We start from the raw sequence: 18553 nt of genomic DNA, 5'->3' as shown, positions 1-18553 counted from the left end.
AACAAACATGATCTGACATTTCCCCTTACTTTTTAGGAGGAAAAAAGTGCATCTTAAGAAGCAAAAAATACGGTACTCTCTGAAGACTAGAGAAGAGACGGTCTTAAGAATATTAGGGGTGGGTGGGTGGTCAGGGGAAGGACTAGACCATGTGAAAGGCGAACGTAATATTTTAGCCACAGTTTGTTCATTTTTAGCTTTGTTTTCTTGTTATATATATATTAAAAAGTGCCCTGTTGCACCCATAAGCTAGGTTTTAAGGTGCCATTTAGCTCCTAGCTTTCCTGTCTCAGTTTCTAACATTGATGTTGAGCCTATATTTCTCTGGTTAACGTGGTATCTTCAGTGCTGTGAAGATTGCCCTGTTTGACAGGAACAGATCCCATGTAGAGTATTGCTTATTATTATAATAGAACACGCCAGGCTGTGTTGTGAGCTTCCTCCCTGCTGCGTGTAGTTTGTGCTTGTCCCCAGAGAGAGAGAGATGTGCAATCTCAGTTTGTGTGACATCACAGAGTCATAGGCAGAAGGTTCTAACCGGAACTGTGACAGTTGGGGAAGCAGTTGCGGAGGATGTTGTGAAGAGGTGGAGCATCTGGGTCATCTGTGGGGTGCATACCAGACTACATCCACGGCTGATCATGAGGCTTTCCTAAGTTAACATCCCTCTGAACTGAAGGAGGACTGTGCAGACTGCCTTCTATATGAGGTTGTGCCCTTTTTCTCTAAAGATCACGTTGGGAAGGCTTGCTTTCATAACTGGAAGTTAGAACACCCAGGAGTGCACGTTGCCTGTTTTAAAGTGTTGCTACACTAATGCCTTAGCAAGTGAGCGTTGCAAGTTCTATAGCAGGCTATGGTTGGTTGGTTGGTTTTTTTGGACTACAATTCCCATCATCCCTGACCACTGGTCCTTCTAGCCAGGGATGATGGGAATTGTAGTCCAACAATAGCTAGAGACCCAAGTTAGGGAAAGCCTGTTCTAGAGGGACAAATTATTCATCTGGACTGCATGAGATGCTGCTTTTTCTCTCCATTGTGGCTTCTAAGGTTAAAAAACAAAAAAGATAAAGGACCCTTGGCTGGCTAAGTCCAGTCAAAGGAGACTACGGGGTTGTGGCGCTCATCTCGCTTTCAGGCCGAGGGAGCTGGCGTTTGTCCACAGACAGCTTTCCAGGTCATATGGCCAGCAGGACTAAACTGCTTCTGGTTGAATGGAACACTGAAGGAAACCAGAGCACACGGAAACACCATTTACCTTCCCACTGCGACAATACCTATTCATCTACTTGCACTGGTGTGCTTTTGAACTGCTAGGTTGGCAGGAGCTGGGACAAAGCAACGGAAGCTTACCCTGTCACGGGGATTCGAACCACCGACTTTCTGACCGGCAAGCCCAAGAGGCTCAGTGGTTTAGACTACAGCGCCACCCGTGTCCCTAGTTGTGGCTTCTGTCTTGACGTAGCAAGGGAAACCTTGCTTATACAGTTTCTGCTCTGTTAACATACAGGACCTAAGGGTCTCCCACAGAAATTCATTTTAATTTTTTTTGCTCAGTATGGATTCGTATGCCTGGATGAACGCGGTTACTTGGGAATCCTAGGAGCACAGCAAAGGATCACTTTCTAAGACCAGGAAGAATCCAGTCAAATGTGTAGCAAGGTGAGGAATGGCTGCAACTTCTTTTCCAGCGAATTACTAACTTGTCTGTTGTTTCTTCAATACAGTTTGGTGAAATGAAACAAGCCCATCTCTTGCTCTTTGCCTCAGTGGTGGTGATAACATGCTGCATGTAGCCCAGAGATAACATTTCCAGAAATGCTGCGGCCATGGAACCTTTTCCACAAAAAGAAAAGCAAAAAGGGAAGCAGGGTGCGTGTGCTTTAGAATAAGTGCAATGTTTACTTTCTTAATTGTTTGTGTGTAACTTAAATTGTACTTCTTAGCCTGTTTATAAAATGCAAAAAAATATAAATGCTTTTGTTTTAAACAGCAATCAGAAATGTACCCGTTGTTAGAAATGAAACTGCAACCTGCTGGTTTCTAGCGGCACAGACCTTTGCATGTCTGCTTATAAGTCCCCGTATGATAAATAGAAATTACTCCCAAGTAAGTGTGCATAGGATTGCAGCCAAAGGTAATTTAGGATTGCCTGCATGCTAGAGTAATTTAGTGCTGTTGAGGCACTGCTTTTCTGTAGCTAGCTGGAAGTGGAATTAAAATAGAGATTCTATACAGGACTATAGTGCACCATATTATCCAGCAGTCGCCTAAATTTGGGCTACAATATGTTATTCAGGTAATGTTCTTTCCTGTTTTGTTGCTTTCTATTTATCCCAGCTTAAGGGCTTTTTAAAATCAATTTTATATCCTTTCCTTCCTCTTGAAAAGGAGCCCAGGATGGTTCACAGCATAAAAAAAGTATAGGGGGAAATGAATGTTAAAACATTTTTCAGAGTTGGAGAATCACAATCACAGAGCCTCCAGCTGTCCCTATTTTAGGGACAGTCCCGGATTTACAGAAGCCATCTCGGTTTCTGATTTGATCCTGGAATGTCCCAGTCTTCCTTAAGACATCCTGATTTTTATCAGAGAAATGTTGGAGGGTGTGGAGTTATGCGACCCCCCCGAGCCAAGGAGACAAGTAACTATACAACCTTGAGAAGACATCTGAAGGCAGCCCTGTATAGGGAAGTTTTAAAAAATGTTTTATTGTGTTTTTATATGCGTTGGAAGCCACCCAGAATGGCTAGGGCAATCCAGTGCAATGGGCAAGGTATTATTATTATTATTATTATTATTATTATTATCATCATCATCATCATTATCATTATTATTATATAGGACACCCCTATTTTCATCGAAGAAATGCTGGAGGGTATGCAATCAGCATGTAAAACAGTGACATATAATATAATAGTGGCTGGTTTACTTTACAAAGTGTAAGGCAAGTCTCCATCTGCTGAGAGATAGTTGAGCGATCAGCTAGGTGCAGAGGCCCGAGGGCAGAGAAAATGTGGCTTTTGCTATTTGTAGGCAGAGAGGAGCCAATGCTGCATTCAGGAAGACATCCACAAATCTATCCTTCATCCTCAGCCTGGGTTCAATGGGAAGATATTCTGAGTAGCTCTCCAGAGCTCACCATGCGTCTGTGGTCTTCTGTATCTCTTAACAGCATTTCCAATTGCCCTTGTTTCAGATCACTCACCAAGTTTGCCGTTGTTCTTCTTAGGCTACAGATGTTAAGTGCAGCCCTCCTCTCAAAAGAAAGGATGAACCCGGGAAATCGGAGGTTATTTCAGGCAGGTATGGTTCTTGCACACCTGAATCCATCACCACACATAAAATACAGGTATATTCTCTGCCAGCTCCATCATATTATTTAAGTGAGGAGCAGGTGGCGTTGTGGTCTAAACCGCTGAGCCTCTTGGGCTTGCTGATCAGAAGGTCAGTGGTTCGAATCCCCGTGACGGGGTGAGCTCCTGTTGCTCTGTCCCAGCTCCTGCCAACCTAGTTCAAAAGCATGCCAGTGCAAGTAGATAAATAGGTACCGCTGCGGCGGGAAGGTAAACGGCGCTTCTGTGCGCTCTGGTTTCCGTCACGGTGTTCCGTTGCGCCAGAAGCGGTTTAGTCCTGCTGGCCACATGACCCGGAAAGCTGTCTGTGGACAAATGCCGGCTCTCTCGACCTGGAAGCGAGATGAGCGCCGCAACCCCATAGTCGCCTTTGACTGGACTTAGCCATCCAGGGGTCCTTTACCTTTTATTATTTAAGCAATTATTTAAGCCTTTTGACAGGACACACAAGCACCGCCCCAGAAGCACCTCTGCAGCACTATCCTCCTTTTTTTCCTGCCTTTTGACCTCTTTCCACACTTTTCAGTTTGTGGTGTTCTATCTTACAGAGTCACCTTTCTGGGTGCTCCCCTGAAGATGTTTTAGACAGCACCCTTCCTGTGAGAGTTAGCTTCCCCAGACGGAGGGGTGCAGCCTATCTCTCCTCTGTCTGGGAGAAGGCCACTTTTTTTACCCTGGTCGCCACTGCCAGGCGTTCCATGCCAAGTGCTGAGGGCTCTTTTCTGGAAGAGGGCATTGCCAGAGACCAGGCACAATCCTAAGCAATTTTTGCTCATTGAGACAGCCTGGCTTCTCCCACTCTCAGTGTTTTTAGCCAATGAGTGAAGTCGGAGCTCTGATGGACAAATGAGTTGTTGGACACCAGCAATAGTAAACCCTGGGGTACGAAAGAGCTGTTGTTTTCCCCTCCCCTTCAGTGCACTTTTACAGTATCTCTTCTTACTTACAGTATCTCTTCTTACTGCCCTTGAGACTGACCCAGAAACTCCAGCGGGTGCAGAATGCCGCGGCGAGACTCCTTATGGGGTCTTCGCTGCAAGATCACATTCACCCGGTACTATACCAGCTGCACTGGCTCCCGGTGGAGTACAGGATCAGGTTTAAGGTGCTGGTTTTAACCTTTAAAGGCCTATACGGCCTAGGACCCTCGTACCTACGTGACTGCCTCTCCTGGTATGTCCCACAGAGGAACTTACAGTCTTCACACAAAAACATCTTTGAAGGTCCCAGGCCACAGAGAGGTTAGGCTGGCCTCAACTAGAGCCAGGGCTTTTTCGGCTGTGGCCCCGATCTGGTAGAGCGCTCTGTCACAAGAGACTAGGGCCCTGCGGGACTTGACATCTTTCCGCAGGGCCTGCAAGGCAGAGCTGTTCCACCAGGCCTTTGGCCAGGGCACAGCCTGACACCCTCCTTTGGTAATCTTCACAGAACTCTAGTCCAATGGTTGCCATCAATTCGAGTTGAATTAATTTTATAATTAAATGATTTTAGAATGTTGTATTATTTTATTGTTGTTAGCCACCCTGAGCCCGGCTTTGGCTGGGGAGGGCGGGATATAAATAAAATGTATTATTATTATTATCCAAGGGATCTCTGTAGTTTGCCCTGTTTTCCGGCAACTAGGATGCATATTTCATTGGGTTTGATCAGATACTCCCAAGGAGTTATTTTCTGCAAGTTCTACTACACAGTAAACATTGGCGAATGTTAAAAGAATCTCCCCCTCTCCGCCAGAAGCCAAATGTTTGGAAAGAGGCTTAGGAAATTCTCATGCAGTGCGTGAGATAAAGACCAGGCACTCATGGAGAATTTCCCATATTTTTAACCTGCAGTACAATGGTATACATGGCTACTCAGAAGGAAGTCTCTGTGTTTAATGGGGCTTGCTCCCAGGTAAGTGTGTAAAGGATGGCAGCCTAGGCATTGGTTTAGGGTTGGTATTGAGGGACGCGGGTGGCGCTGTGGGTTAAACCACAGAGCCTAGGACTTGCCAATCAGAAGGTCGGCGGGGTAAGCTCCCGTTGCTCGGTCCCTGCTCCTGCCAACCTAGCAGTTCGAAAGCACGCCAGTGCAAGTAGATAAATAGGTACTGCTCCGGCGGGAAGGTAAACAGCGTTTCCGTGCGCTGCTCTGGTTCGCCAGAAGCGGCTTAGTCATGCTGGCCACACAACCCGGAAGCTGTACGCCGGCTCCCTCAGCCAATAAAGCAAGATGAGCACGGCAACCCCAGAGTTGGTCACGACTGGACCTAATGGACAGGGGTCCCTTTACCTATTGAGGAAAACAAGGTTCCTGTGCCTTTAGGAGCTGTGTGGCAGGCAGAAATTAAACAGGTTGTTCGTTTGGAAACACATTAGGGGAAAGTTTAATTGTCACAGTACAGGTAGCGCCCCCACCCCAGTTAAGGTGTGTAGCTGTGTATATGCACATCGCACTGAACCCAGAAGTGACCCAGAAATGTCACAAAGGCGTCACTGAAACATCACTAAAAGGACATAACCTGGGGCAGGGCAGGAAAGAATGGGGTGTTTGCAGGCTTTTTCAATGGGTTTCAATCATACGCAATTTCACAGAGGCACAAGATGCCTCGGAAGGTAACGCAGACGGGGATCTGTCTGTACTCACTCGTTTTGTGTTTTGTCAGGCCCCAAGAGCTGCCATTTTGTGACTGGTGCCTACAGTACTTTCTCAAAATTCCACTTGTGCCCACTGGCACAAAAACATTGGTGACTACTGAGCAAAGCTTTAGTTGTTGTAATAGGTATGAGTTACTCGTGCGTAAGCTGGTGCCTTTCTCGGTTAATGTGCCTTGTTAAACCTTTCTGACTGCACAGCCCCTTCTCATGGCGGCTGCCTCAGTCACTGGCAGAATCCGTCAGTGGGCGTTTCTTGAACCTCTTCCAACATAAAAGTTGTTTGACACCCAGTCTCCTCCTCCTCTCACTGCGCGGGAGTCTTCTGCGCAGGGAAGGCGTGGGCAGCGGAGGACCTGGGCTCTCCTCACTGATGTCCAGTGAAGAGTCCTGGAGCCCTCTCTCCAATTCCCTCGTCTGCCCCCCTTCATCCCTGGTGTTGCGCTGAATGGCTTCCCCCTCTACTGAGCTGTTTCTCGCCCTGCTGCTGGGTCCTTCGCCAGCATCATCTGGGAGCCTCCCCTTCGCCTCTCCCTCCGATGTCAGTTCCCTGACAGTTGTGACTCCTGCATTGCAGGGGGTTGAATTAGATGACCCCTGGGTTGCCTTCTAACTTTGTGAATCCTCAGAATCACTATGGAAGTGCTGAGTAATATTATTAAGAGTTTGTGTTTTACTTTTAGTAGCTGGGATTTAAATTAAGGCTCCCCAGGCTAAACATGTGGAGAATGATGAGAGTTCTTCTCAACTTCTGATAGGAAAAAATACCTCGATGGCTTACAGAAAATTACACAAAAACCACGCGTTCATTTTATATTTACCATTAGGATAGTGGCCACTAATTAATGATACGATGTAGACTTGGAACAGCAGAATAAAATGTCACTTCGCTCTAATATGTTGGGACTTGAAGTACCAGAAGTTCCTGGACCCTGGGACCAGAGGTATGTTGGGCAGGAATTAAGCATGGCCAAAAACAGGAGTACTGCAAGAGACCCTATGGAGTGCCAAATAAATAATTTTAACAGCCTGATCTGAGACCAACGAAGGCTTCCACATCATTCTCGCTCACAGATCTGAGCAGCAAAGACACTCAAGTTGTGTCGTGGTTCTTCGTAAACCACTGAGCAGGAGTTTCGACTGACACGTAGCTTCCACCTGGTGCAAAAGAAGTTGGGGTAAAGGTGTAGCTTGCAACAGGGGACTCCACATTTCTGTGCGGTAATCAGCAAAGAGAAAGAAAACAGTGAGACAGGTGCTTTGAGGTTGTTTAACTTTAGCTCTGCCGCGTGGTAGCGGTTTCTGCCATTTCCAATATAGAATGTTAAGTGAATAACGTCATTCTACAGCCTGCAGAAAAACAAGCTTGAAACACAGAAAATGGAAACAACAGAATCAGAGGGTTACATGAGTGAAGATGAAGACGTAGCCAAGAGACTGTCTACCCTGCCCAGAGGTACCTACATAGATATCTGCATCAGCTGGTATAAATCTCATTTACCTTTTGGTCTCATTGAAGCAACGCCATTATTATTATTATTAGTAGTAGTAGTAGTAGTAGTAGTAGTAGTACATTGGTTGCCCCAGCCACTCTGGGCAGCTTCCAACAAACATAAAAAGCATAATAAAGCCAAACATTAAAACTACCCTCTACAGTTGTACCTTGGAAGCCGAATGCCTTGGCTCCCGAACGATCGAAACCTGGAAGTGAGTGTTCTGGTTTTCGAACGATTTTCGAAAGCCGAACGTCCAGTGCGGCTTCCACGGCTTCTCACTGGCTGCAGGATGCTTCCGCAACCAAGCGGAAGCCGTGTTCTGTTCAAAAACCAAGGTACCACTGTACAGGGCTGGCTTTAGATGTACAGTGGTACCTCGGGTTAAGTACTTAATTCATTCCGGAGGTCCGTACTTAACCTGAAACTGTTCTTAACCTGAAGCACCACTTTAGCTAATGGGGCCTCCTCCTGCTGCCATGCTGCCGGAGCACGATTTCTGTTCTCATCCTGAAGCAAAGTTCTTAACCTGAAGCACTATTTCTGGGTTAGCGGAGTCTGTAACCTGAAGCGTATGTAACCTGAAGCATATGTAACCCGAGGTACCACTGTATTCTAAAAGTTGTATAGTTATTTATCTCCCTGACATTTGAATTTACTGTGTAGTAGCATCTACAGAAAATAACTTGTAGCAAATACCTGATCTCAGGTAATGCTCTCATGATGGCATAGTTGCACATCATGACTAGAGTATCTACTTCCCCCTTCTTATGTCCCATAAGGTCAGGATAGCAGCCTTTGAGACCTTGTACCATAGGGCCTTGGCTGAGTTGGGAATAGGCAGATACCTTTCTGTGGAGAGTCCTGTCCGCCAGACCTCCCCAACCAAAAGCAAACGATTCCTTTTATATCAATCCGATAGGGGCGACACTTGTCAGTGATGAAGAGTTGGCTGAAATGTCACAGATATCGCAAAGGAAAAGCGGTTCAAACTGTAATACTGAAAATCTAATCCAGAAGCTTCAAAAGCAGGTTGAACAGGAAGAGATTCTGAAGGAATATGTGGTGAGTGCTCTACTTCTTCAGGCCCGAGTGTTGCTATTTCAGCAGCAATAAGCAGAATTATTTTCCTCCATTATGAGTCAATTGTACCAGTATTGTTACGGTGCAGTCCGTACCCATATCTGCTCATGAATTCGGTAGGGGTTGCTTCCCGGTAAGTGTGTACTGATTTAAAGTATCTCTGAAATACTGAGAGAAAAATGTGCTCTGTTTCTGGAAGAAGGTACAGAAAACTCCAGTTTAGATGCTTAGAAACACCATGACAATTCTAATAACATTTAAGGTTTAGTAGACATGAATGCTAGGGACACGGGTGGCACTGTGAGTTAAACCACTGTGCCTCTTGGACTTGCCGATCGAAAGGTCGGCGGTTCGAATCCCCATGGCGGATTAAGCTCCCATTGCTCTGCACGCAGTGCAAGTACAGTGGTACCTCGCAAGACGAATGCCTCGCAAGACGAAAAACACGCAAGACAAAAGAGTTTTCCATTTTTTGAGTCGTTCCGCAAGACGAATTTCCCTATGGGCTTGCTTCGCAAGACGAAATGTCTTGAGAGTTCTTGCGAGTTTGTTTCCTTTTTCTTAAAGCCGCTAAGCCGTTAATAGCCGCTAAGCCATTAATAGCCGCTAATAGCTGCTAAGCTGCTAAGCCGTGCTTCGCAAGATGAAAAAACCACAAGACGAAGAGACTTGCGGAACGGATTAATTTCGTCTTGCGAGGCACCACTGTAGATAAATAGGTACCGCTCCGGCGGGAAGGTAAATGGCGTTTCTGTGTGCGCTGCTCTGGTTTCACCAGAAGCGACTTCGTCATGCTGGCCACATGACCCTGAAAAACTGTCTGCGGAAGCGGACAAACGCTGGCTCCCTCGGCCTGTAAAGCGAGATGAGCGCCACAACCCCAGAGTCTTTCGGAACTGGACTTAATTGTCAGGGGTCCCTTTACCTTTACCTTTAGACATGAGTGCTAGCTATGAATCAGATGGGTTATCTCTTACAAAAAAAGAGAGGAAAAATGGATTCACTGAATGCACACACATAAAACCCCCACATATATACTCCTACTCATGTCTCTGCAAATGAAAGATTTTGAATTTGACCTTTCTTTTAGAGCTTAGAGCACATGAAGCCAACCGATGACTGCCAGATTGCTGCAGCAGCAGAAAACCGGGAAAAGAACAGATACCGAGATATCCTCCCATGTAAGGAATTGTTTCTGTGGCGGTCTAGGGAGAATGCAAGGAAAATGCATGAATGAGGACAGAATTTGCTCAATGCCAGCTCAGTTGGTTAGAGAGTGTGGTGGGTTGGTTAGAACACTTACCTGTGATTTTAAATCTTGGACCTAGGCCATAAGATTTTCCACTGGACAATTACAATAATTCAATTTCATTCTGATATGAGGAACCAGCTCTATAGCTCACACACAATTTACAGCTCATGTGTACATTATTGTAATGGGTCTAGGGTTTGCTCGTGCATAAGCCGGTGCAAACACCTGGCTGGATTGCCTGAGTGAACCTTTTCTGTCCGGACAGCCACTCTCCCATGGCTGTCTCAATCGCTGGCAGAATCCGTCAGTGGGCATTTCTTAAACTTCTTCCAGCAAAGAAGCTCTTTGACGCCTAGTCTCCTCCTACTCTCTCTGCGCGAAAGCCTTCTGCGCAAGGAGGGCGTAGGCAGCAGAGGACCTCTACTCTCCCCGCTGGTCCCCGGCAAGGAGTCATGGGACCGCCTCGCCGCTTCCCCCATCTGCCCCCCTTCTCCACTGGTGCTACGCTGATTCTCTTCCCCAGAAGATGGGCTGCTTCTCTCACTCCCGGGACGCTCTCTGGAATCCCTCTGGATTTTGCTCTCTCCCTCCGGCACTGATGGCAGTTCCCTGACAATTATATATTTACTTGCTTTTGGGGTTTTGTGTGTGTGGCTGTAACTCAGTAGCACGCAACAGGCTGGACTTGTTCTGAACCTGGCCCCTAAGATAGCCAGTGTGGTGTAGTGGTTAAGAGCGATAGACTCGTAATCTGGGGAACCGGGTTTGCGTCTCCGCTCCTCCACATGCAGCTGCTGGGTCACCTTGGGCTAGTCACACTTCTTTGAAGTCTCTCAGCCCCACTCACCTCACAGAGTGTTTGTTGTTGGGGAGGAAGGGAAAGGAGAATGTTAGCCGCTTTGAGACTCCTTTGGGTAGTGATAAAGCGGGATATCAAATCCAAATCCAAACTGTAAGGGATTTAATCTGTGTACATCCCTAGCCACACAACTGGAGAGCTACAGCCTACCAACTTGCAGCTCTTTCTCCAGGCTCTCATCCTGGATGGTGCTGATTTTCTGGACCCAATCCAGTCTGGCTCCAGCATGGTTTGAGACTGAAGTGCCTTCAGTCAATCTGGTGGGTGACCTGCACCAAGAAACTATAGATAGCCGGTCTCCTTGTTGATTTTCCTAGACTTCCCAGCTGTGTTTTGTATTCGGCCATGATATACTCCATCTTGGAGGGGAATTGGGACACTATTTGCGGTGGTTCCTCTTTGTTTGTTTGTTTGTCTGTTTAGAAAAGGTGTACTCTGCCGCTTCAGTATTGCTACTTCCAAGGCAACTATCGAGACCAATGAAACAGATAAACACTACACGGGCAAGCTGTAAACAAATAGATACATGGGATATTTTGTTAGAAAGCACCCCATGTCAATATTGTCAGGAGCTCAGCCTACACTCGAGTAGGACCCTGATAGAGACACATGCCTGACTGGCATGTTCTCTCCCTCCTGGTCAATCGTTCGGGAGCTTCAAAAGCTTTCTTCAGCCCGAACATCACAGCGACCAATGCCAACAGACACCGGCACACTTAGGGATCCGCAGGGTTTGCGCATCATACGTAACAGACCTCAGCAACTCAGCATTTTGGCTAATCTACTTTATTTACATATAAACACACACAGAGCGCTGCAACATGGCTCCCTCTCTCTCTAGCATCAGACAGCAAAGAGAGAGAAAACAAAGGACAATAGTCCCACCTCACGGAACACAGTAACACAAACATCCTGTCTCTGTCACTTCCCACTTTGTGGAGTCAAAACATATACCGTCACGTGATAGACAACAATCCCATGACTGCAATCATGGAGAAGGAATTCTAACAAATATTTCATGGTGTAGTCTGCAGACTGTAGAGAAGGCTTAGAGGCCTGGAAGGGCTCATCTGTGTTCCTTCCTAGACGACAAAACGCGGGTTCCCCTCGGAGAGGCCGAAGGCTACATCAATGCCAGCTACATCCGCGTGCCAGTGGGCAAGGAAGAGTTCTTCTACATCTCCACCCAGGGGCCTCTGCCTTCCACCATGAACGACTTCTGGCAAATGGTCTGGGAAAACCAATCCAATGTCATTGCCATGATAACAAGAGAAACGGAGCGAGGAACACCCAAATGCCACCGCTACTGGCCTGAGCCGCCCCAGGACACTCTAATGGAGCTGAGTCAGTTTCAGCTGCGAATGAGTAACTACCAGATCCTAGATTGCTTCATCATTAGAGTGATAGAAGTTACAAAGAAACAGGTATGGCGCCCAGGTTTGCACAAGAAAGAGACTTGTCACAGATGCCAAGCTTGATCTATGCACATAATGAGAATAGTGATCAAGTTACCGTATTTTTCGCTCTATAAGACGCACCAGACCACAAGACGCACCTAGTTTTTGGAGGAGGAAAACAAGAAAAAATAATATTCTGAATCCCAGAAGCCAGAACAGCAAGAGGGATCGCTGCGCAGTGAAAGCAGCAATCCCTCTTGCTGTTCTGGCTTCTGGGATAGCTGCGCAGCCTGCATTCGCTCCATAAGATGCACGCACATTTCCCCTTACATTTTAGGAGGAAAAAAGTGAGTTTTATAGAGCAAAAAATACGGTATATTTGTTTGCTGAATTTTTCTTCTCTTCCGTTTGCACGAGGAAGGTGATGGTTGAGCTATGTGCATCATTAGAACAGTGATTAAGCTGCCTTTCTTTGCCCAATTTTTCTTCTGTTCTGTTCAGTGATGCCAAATCAGCACAAACCTCCAGCCTGCCTGTCTGATAATATTGTTTCCAGTCTTGCGCAGGGCAAAGCATTCAATCCTCCCCTTTTGGAGGAAGCGTTTTGGGAAATGTGCATTTTGGAACTGTTAACGAGTTGTGTCCTGCTTTGTAATGCCTTGGCCTAAGTACGTTTCCCTGTTGCCTGTGACCTTGGCTATTACAAGATGCTGGAATATAAGACCTCTCAGAGAGGCATCTAGTAATCCTGTCCCTTCACAGCCGCCTCGTAGGTGGAAAGGGAAGAGGCCAAGACGGTGGTTGACAGCTGGGGGGTGGGGTGGGGACAAAAATGTTTAGGGGTACTCTCATTTAGACTCAAGAAAATCACCATTTTATAGTTCACATCAGGAAAAATAAATACAGTAAATGTACAAAAGTACAAAGATTCACAAAAAGTTTAGAGGTATGTGTACCCCCAGAAAAAAAGCACCGATTGTAATAAAACTTTTAAGAGGTTTACAAAAATTAGAAACAGAAGACAGTGGTACCTCGGGTTAAGTACTTAATTCGTTCCGGAGGTCCGTTCTTAAGCTGAAACTGTTCTTAACCTGAAGCACCACTTTAGCTAATGGGGCCTCCTGCTGCCGCTGCGTCGCCGGAGCACGATTTCTGTTCTTATCCTGAAGCAAAGTTCTTAACCTGAAGTACTATTTCTGGGTTAGCAGAGTCTTAACCTGAAGCGTCTGTAACCTGAAGCGTATGTAACCCGAGGTACCACTGTATTAAAATTATTATCAATAAGAGACTGTTAAAAGCAGGGCTTGCATAGGGGTTTTGTGTTGTTAGTAGCGTCAGGGGATGGCAGACTGCAGATTTCAACTGAATTGCTTGGTTTCCCGAATTCTGATTTGAAAAGAGGGGAATCTTCCCATGACTAATTGCTTAACGGCTAGTTCTTTGACTCCTTCTGCTGTAGACACTTGAGAAGCGCTCTGTGCACCACCTCCAGTTTACATCCTGGCCAGACCACGGCACTCCCACATCATCAAAAGATCTTGTCAAATTTGTCCGATACATGAGAAAAATCCACCAGTCAGGCCCCATCATCGCTCACTGCAGTGCTGGGATTGGAAGGAGCGGAGTGCTGCTTTGTGTGGATATTCTGTTGAGCTACATCGAAAAAGATATGCCTGTAAGTTCACTAAAATCCTCATTCCATCCTTAGCAGGCATGCTATGTTGGGATGCTCGCTATGTGCACAGGCAGTGAGAACATAAAGGCGAGGGGAAAGGCTGAATAGACTGGTGAGAGTTGTGGTGATCTCGGAATCAAGAGACCCAACTGTGGACTCATGGTTTTGTAGAATCACAGAATTGTAGAGTTGGAAGGGACTCCGAGTGTACAGTAATGATCTCTGTCAGGCAAGCAGCCTGATAATAATAATAATAATAATAATAATAATAATAATAATAATAATAATAATATATTATTTATACCCCGCCCATCTGGCTGGGTTTCCCCAGCCACTCTGGGCGGCTTCCAAAAGAATATTAAAATACTGTGATACATCAAACATTAAAAGCTTCCCTAAACAGGGCTGCCTTCAGATGTCTTCTAAAAGTCTGGTAGTTGTTGTTCTCTTTGACATCTGGTGGGAGGGCGTTTCACAGGGAGGGCGCCACTACCGAGAAGGCCCTCTGCCTAGTTCCCTGTAAGTTGGCTTCTCGCAGTGAGGGAACTGCCAGAAGGCCCTCGGTGCTGGACCTCAGTGTCCGGGTAGAACGATGGAGGTGGAGACGCTCCTTCAGGTATACTGGACCGATAAGCAGCGAAAGACTCTCTGTCAGTTATACAAGTTTATTTAAAAGAAAAACACATTCAGAGCATGGCACTCTGCCTGCTCTCATTAATCTTAGTTGCTTAGTCTGACTCATCGTTCCTCCCCCAACAAGAACGCCAAAATTCTGCCTTTCGTCTCCTTCCTTTCTGTTGCTCTCTGAGCTTTTCTAATCTCCTCGTTTTAAGACTACAGGACTGGGCTACCTCTTCCTCAGAAGACTCAGCCTCCGACACTGGCTTATCTGCTGGTTGCCTGGCAACGCCTTGGCTGACTTCTAACTCTTCCTCCCCTTGGGAGCTAACTGCTTCTTCCCTGGAAAGGAGAGGCCGCGGGCTGCTCTCTCTAAATCAGACCGACAGTTCTCATCTACAGAGTCAGCCTCTTCTTCACTCAACTCAATTTCCGAGGCTGACTCTTTTGCTGAGCTCGGGGGGGGGCACGTTCCTGACACCGAGAGTCCTCTAGTTCAGCCCCCTGCAATGCAGAAATCTCAGCTAAAGGATCCATGACAGATAGCCATCCAACCTCTGTTTAAAAACCTCCAAGGAACCTCCCCATCTGCCATGAACTCTCCAGGTGGCATCAGGAAGTCAAACGCTTGTCTCAGCTTCTTCCTAGCTAAAATGCAGGGATAAGAATATTGACCTGCCTCAGAAGGGTTCTTGCGGGGGCTGCCCCATGATTGTCAGAAGTTTGCAGTGGGCCTTCGCTGCCCTCTCCTACTGGTCCCCAAGGGTGGCAAATAAGTCGGCCTTCTTTATTCCCGCAGTTTGACATCAAGCAGATAGTAACGAATTTGCGGCAACAGCGCTGCGGCATGATTCAAACCAAGGTAAGGAGATCGAGCTCACTTGTCTCCTTGCACAAACTGCATGGAGTTAAGTGGTTTACTTGTGCAAGAACAACAAGCGACTCTCAAAGCCTGGGAGCAGGAGCTGCCTACTTTTGCTTCCCATTGTGAAGAGGCCTTAGCAATCAATTGTGTCAAGGATGTGGCTCAGAAACTAGGCTTCATTTGTGCTGGGGGTTATCCAGGCTGAGCCAAGGAGCCTGTTTTAGTATCATACTGTATTTTTCGCTCTATAAGACGCACCAGACCACAAGACGCACCTAGTTTTTGAAGGAGGAAAACAAGAAAAAAAAATATTCTGAATCCCAGAAGCCAGAACAGCAAGAGGGATCGCTGCGTAGTGAAAGCAGCAATCCCTCTTGCTGTTCTGGCTTCTGAGATAGCTGCGCAGCCTGCATTCGCTCCATAAGACGCACACACACTTCCCCTTACTTTTTAGGAGGGAAAAATTGAGTCTTATAGAGCAAAAAATATGGTACGTTGTTCTCTCTTGAAACCTGCAAAACAAGGGTGACTTCCTCTGTGGAAGGAGTAGCAGGAATTCTGCAGTTTTTAGACACTATTGAAACCCCAGCACTTCCCCCTTTGGGAGATTAACTGCATTAGCAGGGAGATGCATTTCCATCATTTTAGAGTCCACTACAGAAATAATAATAATAATAAATTTTATTTATATCCCACCCTCCCCAGCCAAAGCCGGGCTCAGGGCGGCTAAGAACAATCAAATAATCAAACAATCAAACCCAGAGAACAATTTTTTTTCCTTTAAAAATTACATTTGATGGTTCATTGAACCTTTCCGTATTTGGGTCGTTTTATAAAGTTTGAAAAAGGTGTGTCTTCTGGCCCCTCAGCTGTGCATGCTCTCTTGCTTATGTGACCACTTGGATCCTGACCCAAACATTGCAAATCCCCTGAAAAGCCAAATAAATGATGTTGCAATTATGTGTGTGCATGGATGTTTAATCTCTCAAGAGAGCAGGATTTCAGTTCCATTAGAATTGGATGTGATTGGATTTTTCAAAACCTGTAACTGGCCCTGTATAGTAATTTTTATAGAGCAAAAGCAAATGTTCAAAAGGGGAGGGTCTTCGGGACAACACCCTAGCAAAGGAATAGGGGAGGTCCTGCTTGCTTTATCTTAGCAGAGTTTCCCAAACATGGGTCTCCAGCTGTTTTTTGGACTACAATTCCCACCATCCCTGACCACTGGTCCTGCTAGCTAGGGATGGTGGGAGGTGTAGTCCCAAAACATCTGGAGACCCATGTTTGGGAAACCCTGATTTAGGGCCTTGGATTAGCTCAGGAAATGAAGCCTGTTATTTCTGGTTGTTGTTTCCAGGTAAGTCAGTGCAACATGAAGTCTATCTGAGGTGAGCAGGGGCAAGCTTACCCATCTCTCTCTCTCTGTTTGCCACACTTCTTCAGGGGGAACTACTCCTGTTTTGAAGGAAAAACCTAAAACCGAAATAGTAGTGTAGCAGCTGTGGGAATGTTCAGGGATGCAGGAGAGGATATTTTGTCTGATTATATCCTTATCCAGCTTGTGTTAACAAGTTGCACAATTTCAGCAGAGTAACATTCCCTTCTTTTAAATTTGCAGCGGCTGCGTTTGCTCAGGCTCGCTAAAGCCTCTATAATAACTGTTCTGGTATTTTCCCCCTTTCCCCCTCATAAAATATAAGAGACGACACAGTCTTTTACAAAAGTATAAAAAGTTTACTCACATATCATTCTGTTCACAATCAGATCCCAGAAGGCAGACTTAGCTTAATGAAGTAACATACACTTGGAATCTATCTCATAAGAAGACAGTCCCTTTGCCCTCTCTTGGCGGGAGCAAAGAGGGCATCTTTGGCTAAGCAGATGTTGCTTCTTCGATGCATGTAGTCAAAAAAAGAGAGATGGCTGCCCTGCCCTGTACTTTTGTCATTACCTGCCCAGGTGAGGCCACACCCACCTCTAGTCACATGCAGAGGAAGTCTATCCCAGCCCAGAAGGAAACAGGAAGTTTACCTGCTGGCTGGACAAACATTCCTCCCCATGTGTAAACATGTTCACTCTAGGAATGTTGTATTTGACTACTCTTGTGTTTCACATCCTACAGCGGCAAACATTAGCCAAGCCATTGTCCCCACTGAATAGTCTCTCTCTCATCTGCTTCAATTAGGAGAGGTGGCTTCCAATCTGTTGCTTTGCAAAGAGAACTATAAATACGAGAGTAATGCAGGTAGAAAATAAAGTAGGCTTTGGCTCAAGGTTATGCCAAGTTTTTTCTGCAACACATTCCTTGAGTCTTTGCAGACTCAGCAATGAAATGTTTCTGCTCTGGGAAAGAGAAGGGAGACACAGATTGTCCCAGAGCCAGAACATTCACGAGCCTAGCAAGTTTTCTCTGTCTTTCATCCTGTGATGAGGAATATAACTGGCTGTTTCCTTCTTCATACCCAGGAGCAGTATATGTTTTGCTACGAACTAGCTCTTGAAGTCTTGAAGAACATTCAGAGCACGAATTCCTAGCCGGCCCAATAAGCAAAGCCACGCTGCCGCCGCCACCTGTCTCAGATCCGCCTTGTTACTTGAAACTCTTTCCATCGAGATGGCCATGAGAGGTGCTGTACAAGCGAGGATTTTTTTTTCCTGTTTCAGGGCTTGACAAACATGGATTTCTAAAGCTTTATGCAGGCAAAGTTGACACAGTGGGTGTAGACAAATGTCTGGTAACTAGCCATAAAAAAATCTGCTTGCAACTGAATTCAGTTCTACTAGTATTTGTTATGGTTTGGGCTTAATGGCTGCGTGGCTCTGTCCCTCGGATGAATGGCAGCTGAAAGTAAGTAGACTTTAAGCCACACAGGACCTTGCTGTCTTCACCTACCCGAAAAAGGGGGGGGCTGTGTTTTGAATAGAGGTGCTTGTTTCCTATGGCAATGCCCCCCATTCTCATTCAAGCTAGAGAAGTATGACTTCTCAAACCCAGGCTTCCTTGGCTGCTTCACTTTATCACTGGTGATAGGACATGACCTTTAAGTAGAAGCCGAAACTCACAGAGAAAGAGTTTTAGCAGTTGCAGGAGCCAATGTTTTTGTCACCAGGACTGTGAAATGACAGGCACCTCTTCTTTTTATCCAGTGTATTTTGATTCAAGAAAAGTAATGATTGGCTGGCTCGCTGGTTTTTAATAACAGAATGGCCATGTATGTATGCATCTAGTATACTAGACTTCTGAAATTTAGCTGCCCAACTAGAATGGCTTTTGCAGGGAATCTGGGAATCAGCCCTTTGGCTAAAACAAGAGGATGCCAGG

General features: G+C 46.0%; 1 protein-coding gene across 4 annotated transcripts; it reads left to right on the top strand.

Moving 5' to 3' along the window:
- Positions 1-533: 533 nt before the first annotated feature.
- Positions 534-18001, top strand: PTPN20 (protein tyrosine phosphatase non-receptor type 20). 4 transcript variants are annotated; one of them, XM_082223262.1, is made up of 10 exons: positions 534-709; positions 1728-1872; positions 3233-3306; positions 7339-7445; positions 8405-8547; positions 9656-9746; positions 11763-12100; positions 13533-13748; positions 15166-15228; positions 17698-18001. In XM_082223262.1, the coding sequence occupies exons 2-10, from the start codon at positions 1819-1821 to the stop codon at positions 17764-17766; spliced, it is 1155 nt and encodes a 384-aa protein (XP_082079388.1). In that variant the 5' UTR covers positions 534-709; positions 1728-1818; the 3' UTR covers positions 17767-18001. The 4 variants fall into 4 exon arrangements, with proteins under 4 accessions (XP_082079388.1, XP_082079389.1, XP_082079390.1 ...); XM_082223263.1 differs by lacking the exon at positions 1728-1872 and adding an exon at positions 1558-1662; XM_082223264.1 differs by lacking the exons at positions 1728-1872; positions 3233-3306.
- The last annotated feature ends 552 nt before the right edge of the window (positions 18002-18553 follow it).

Source organism: Podarcis vaucheri (genome assembly GCF_965113315.1).
Source record: "Podarcis vaucheri genome assembly, chromosome: 5".
Lineage (NCBI taxonomy): Eukaryota > Metazoa > Chordata > Lepidosauria > Squamata > Lacertidae > Podarcis > Podarcis vaucheri.
The sequence above is the reverse complement of the archived record's forward strand: the minus strand, read 5'-3'. Positions and strand labels throughout refer to the sequence as shown.

Coding starts and splice junctions, on each gene's coding strand:
- PTPN20 (XM_082223262.1), top strand. CDS start 1,819: ATGCTGCGGCCATGGAACCTTTTCCACAAAAAGAAAAGCAAAAAGGGA. Junction 9,747..11,762: donor ATACCGAGATATCCTCCCAT/GTAAGGAATTGT, acceptor GTTCCTTCCTAG/ACGACAAAACGCGGGTTCCC. Junction 15,229..17,697: donor GCGGCATGATTCAAACCAAG/GTAAGGAGATCG, acceptor CTTCATACCCAG/GAGCAGTATATGTTTTGCTA.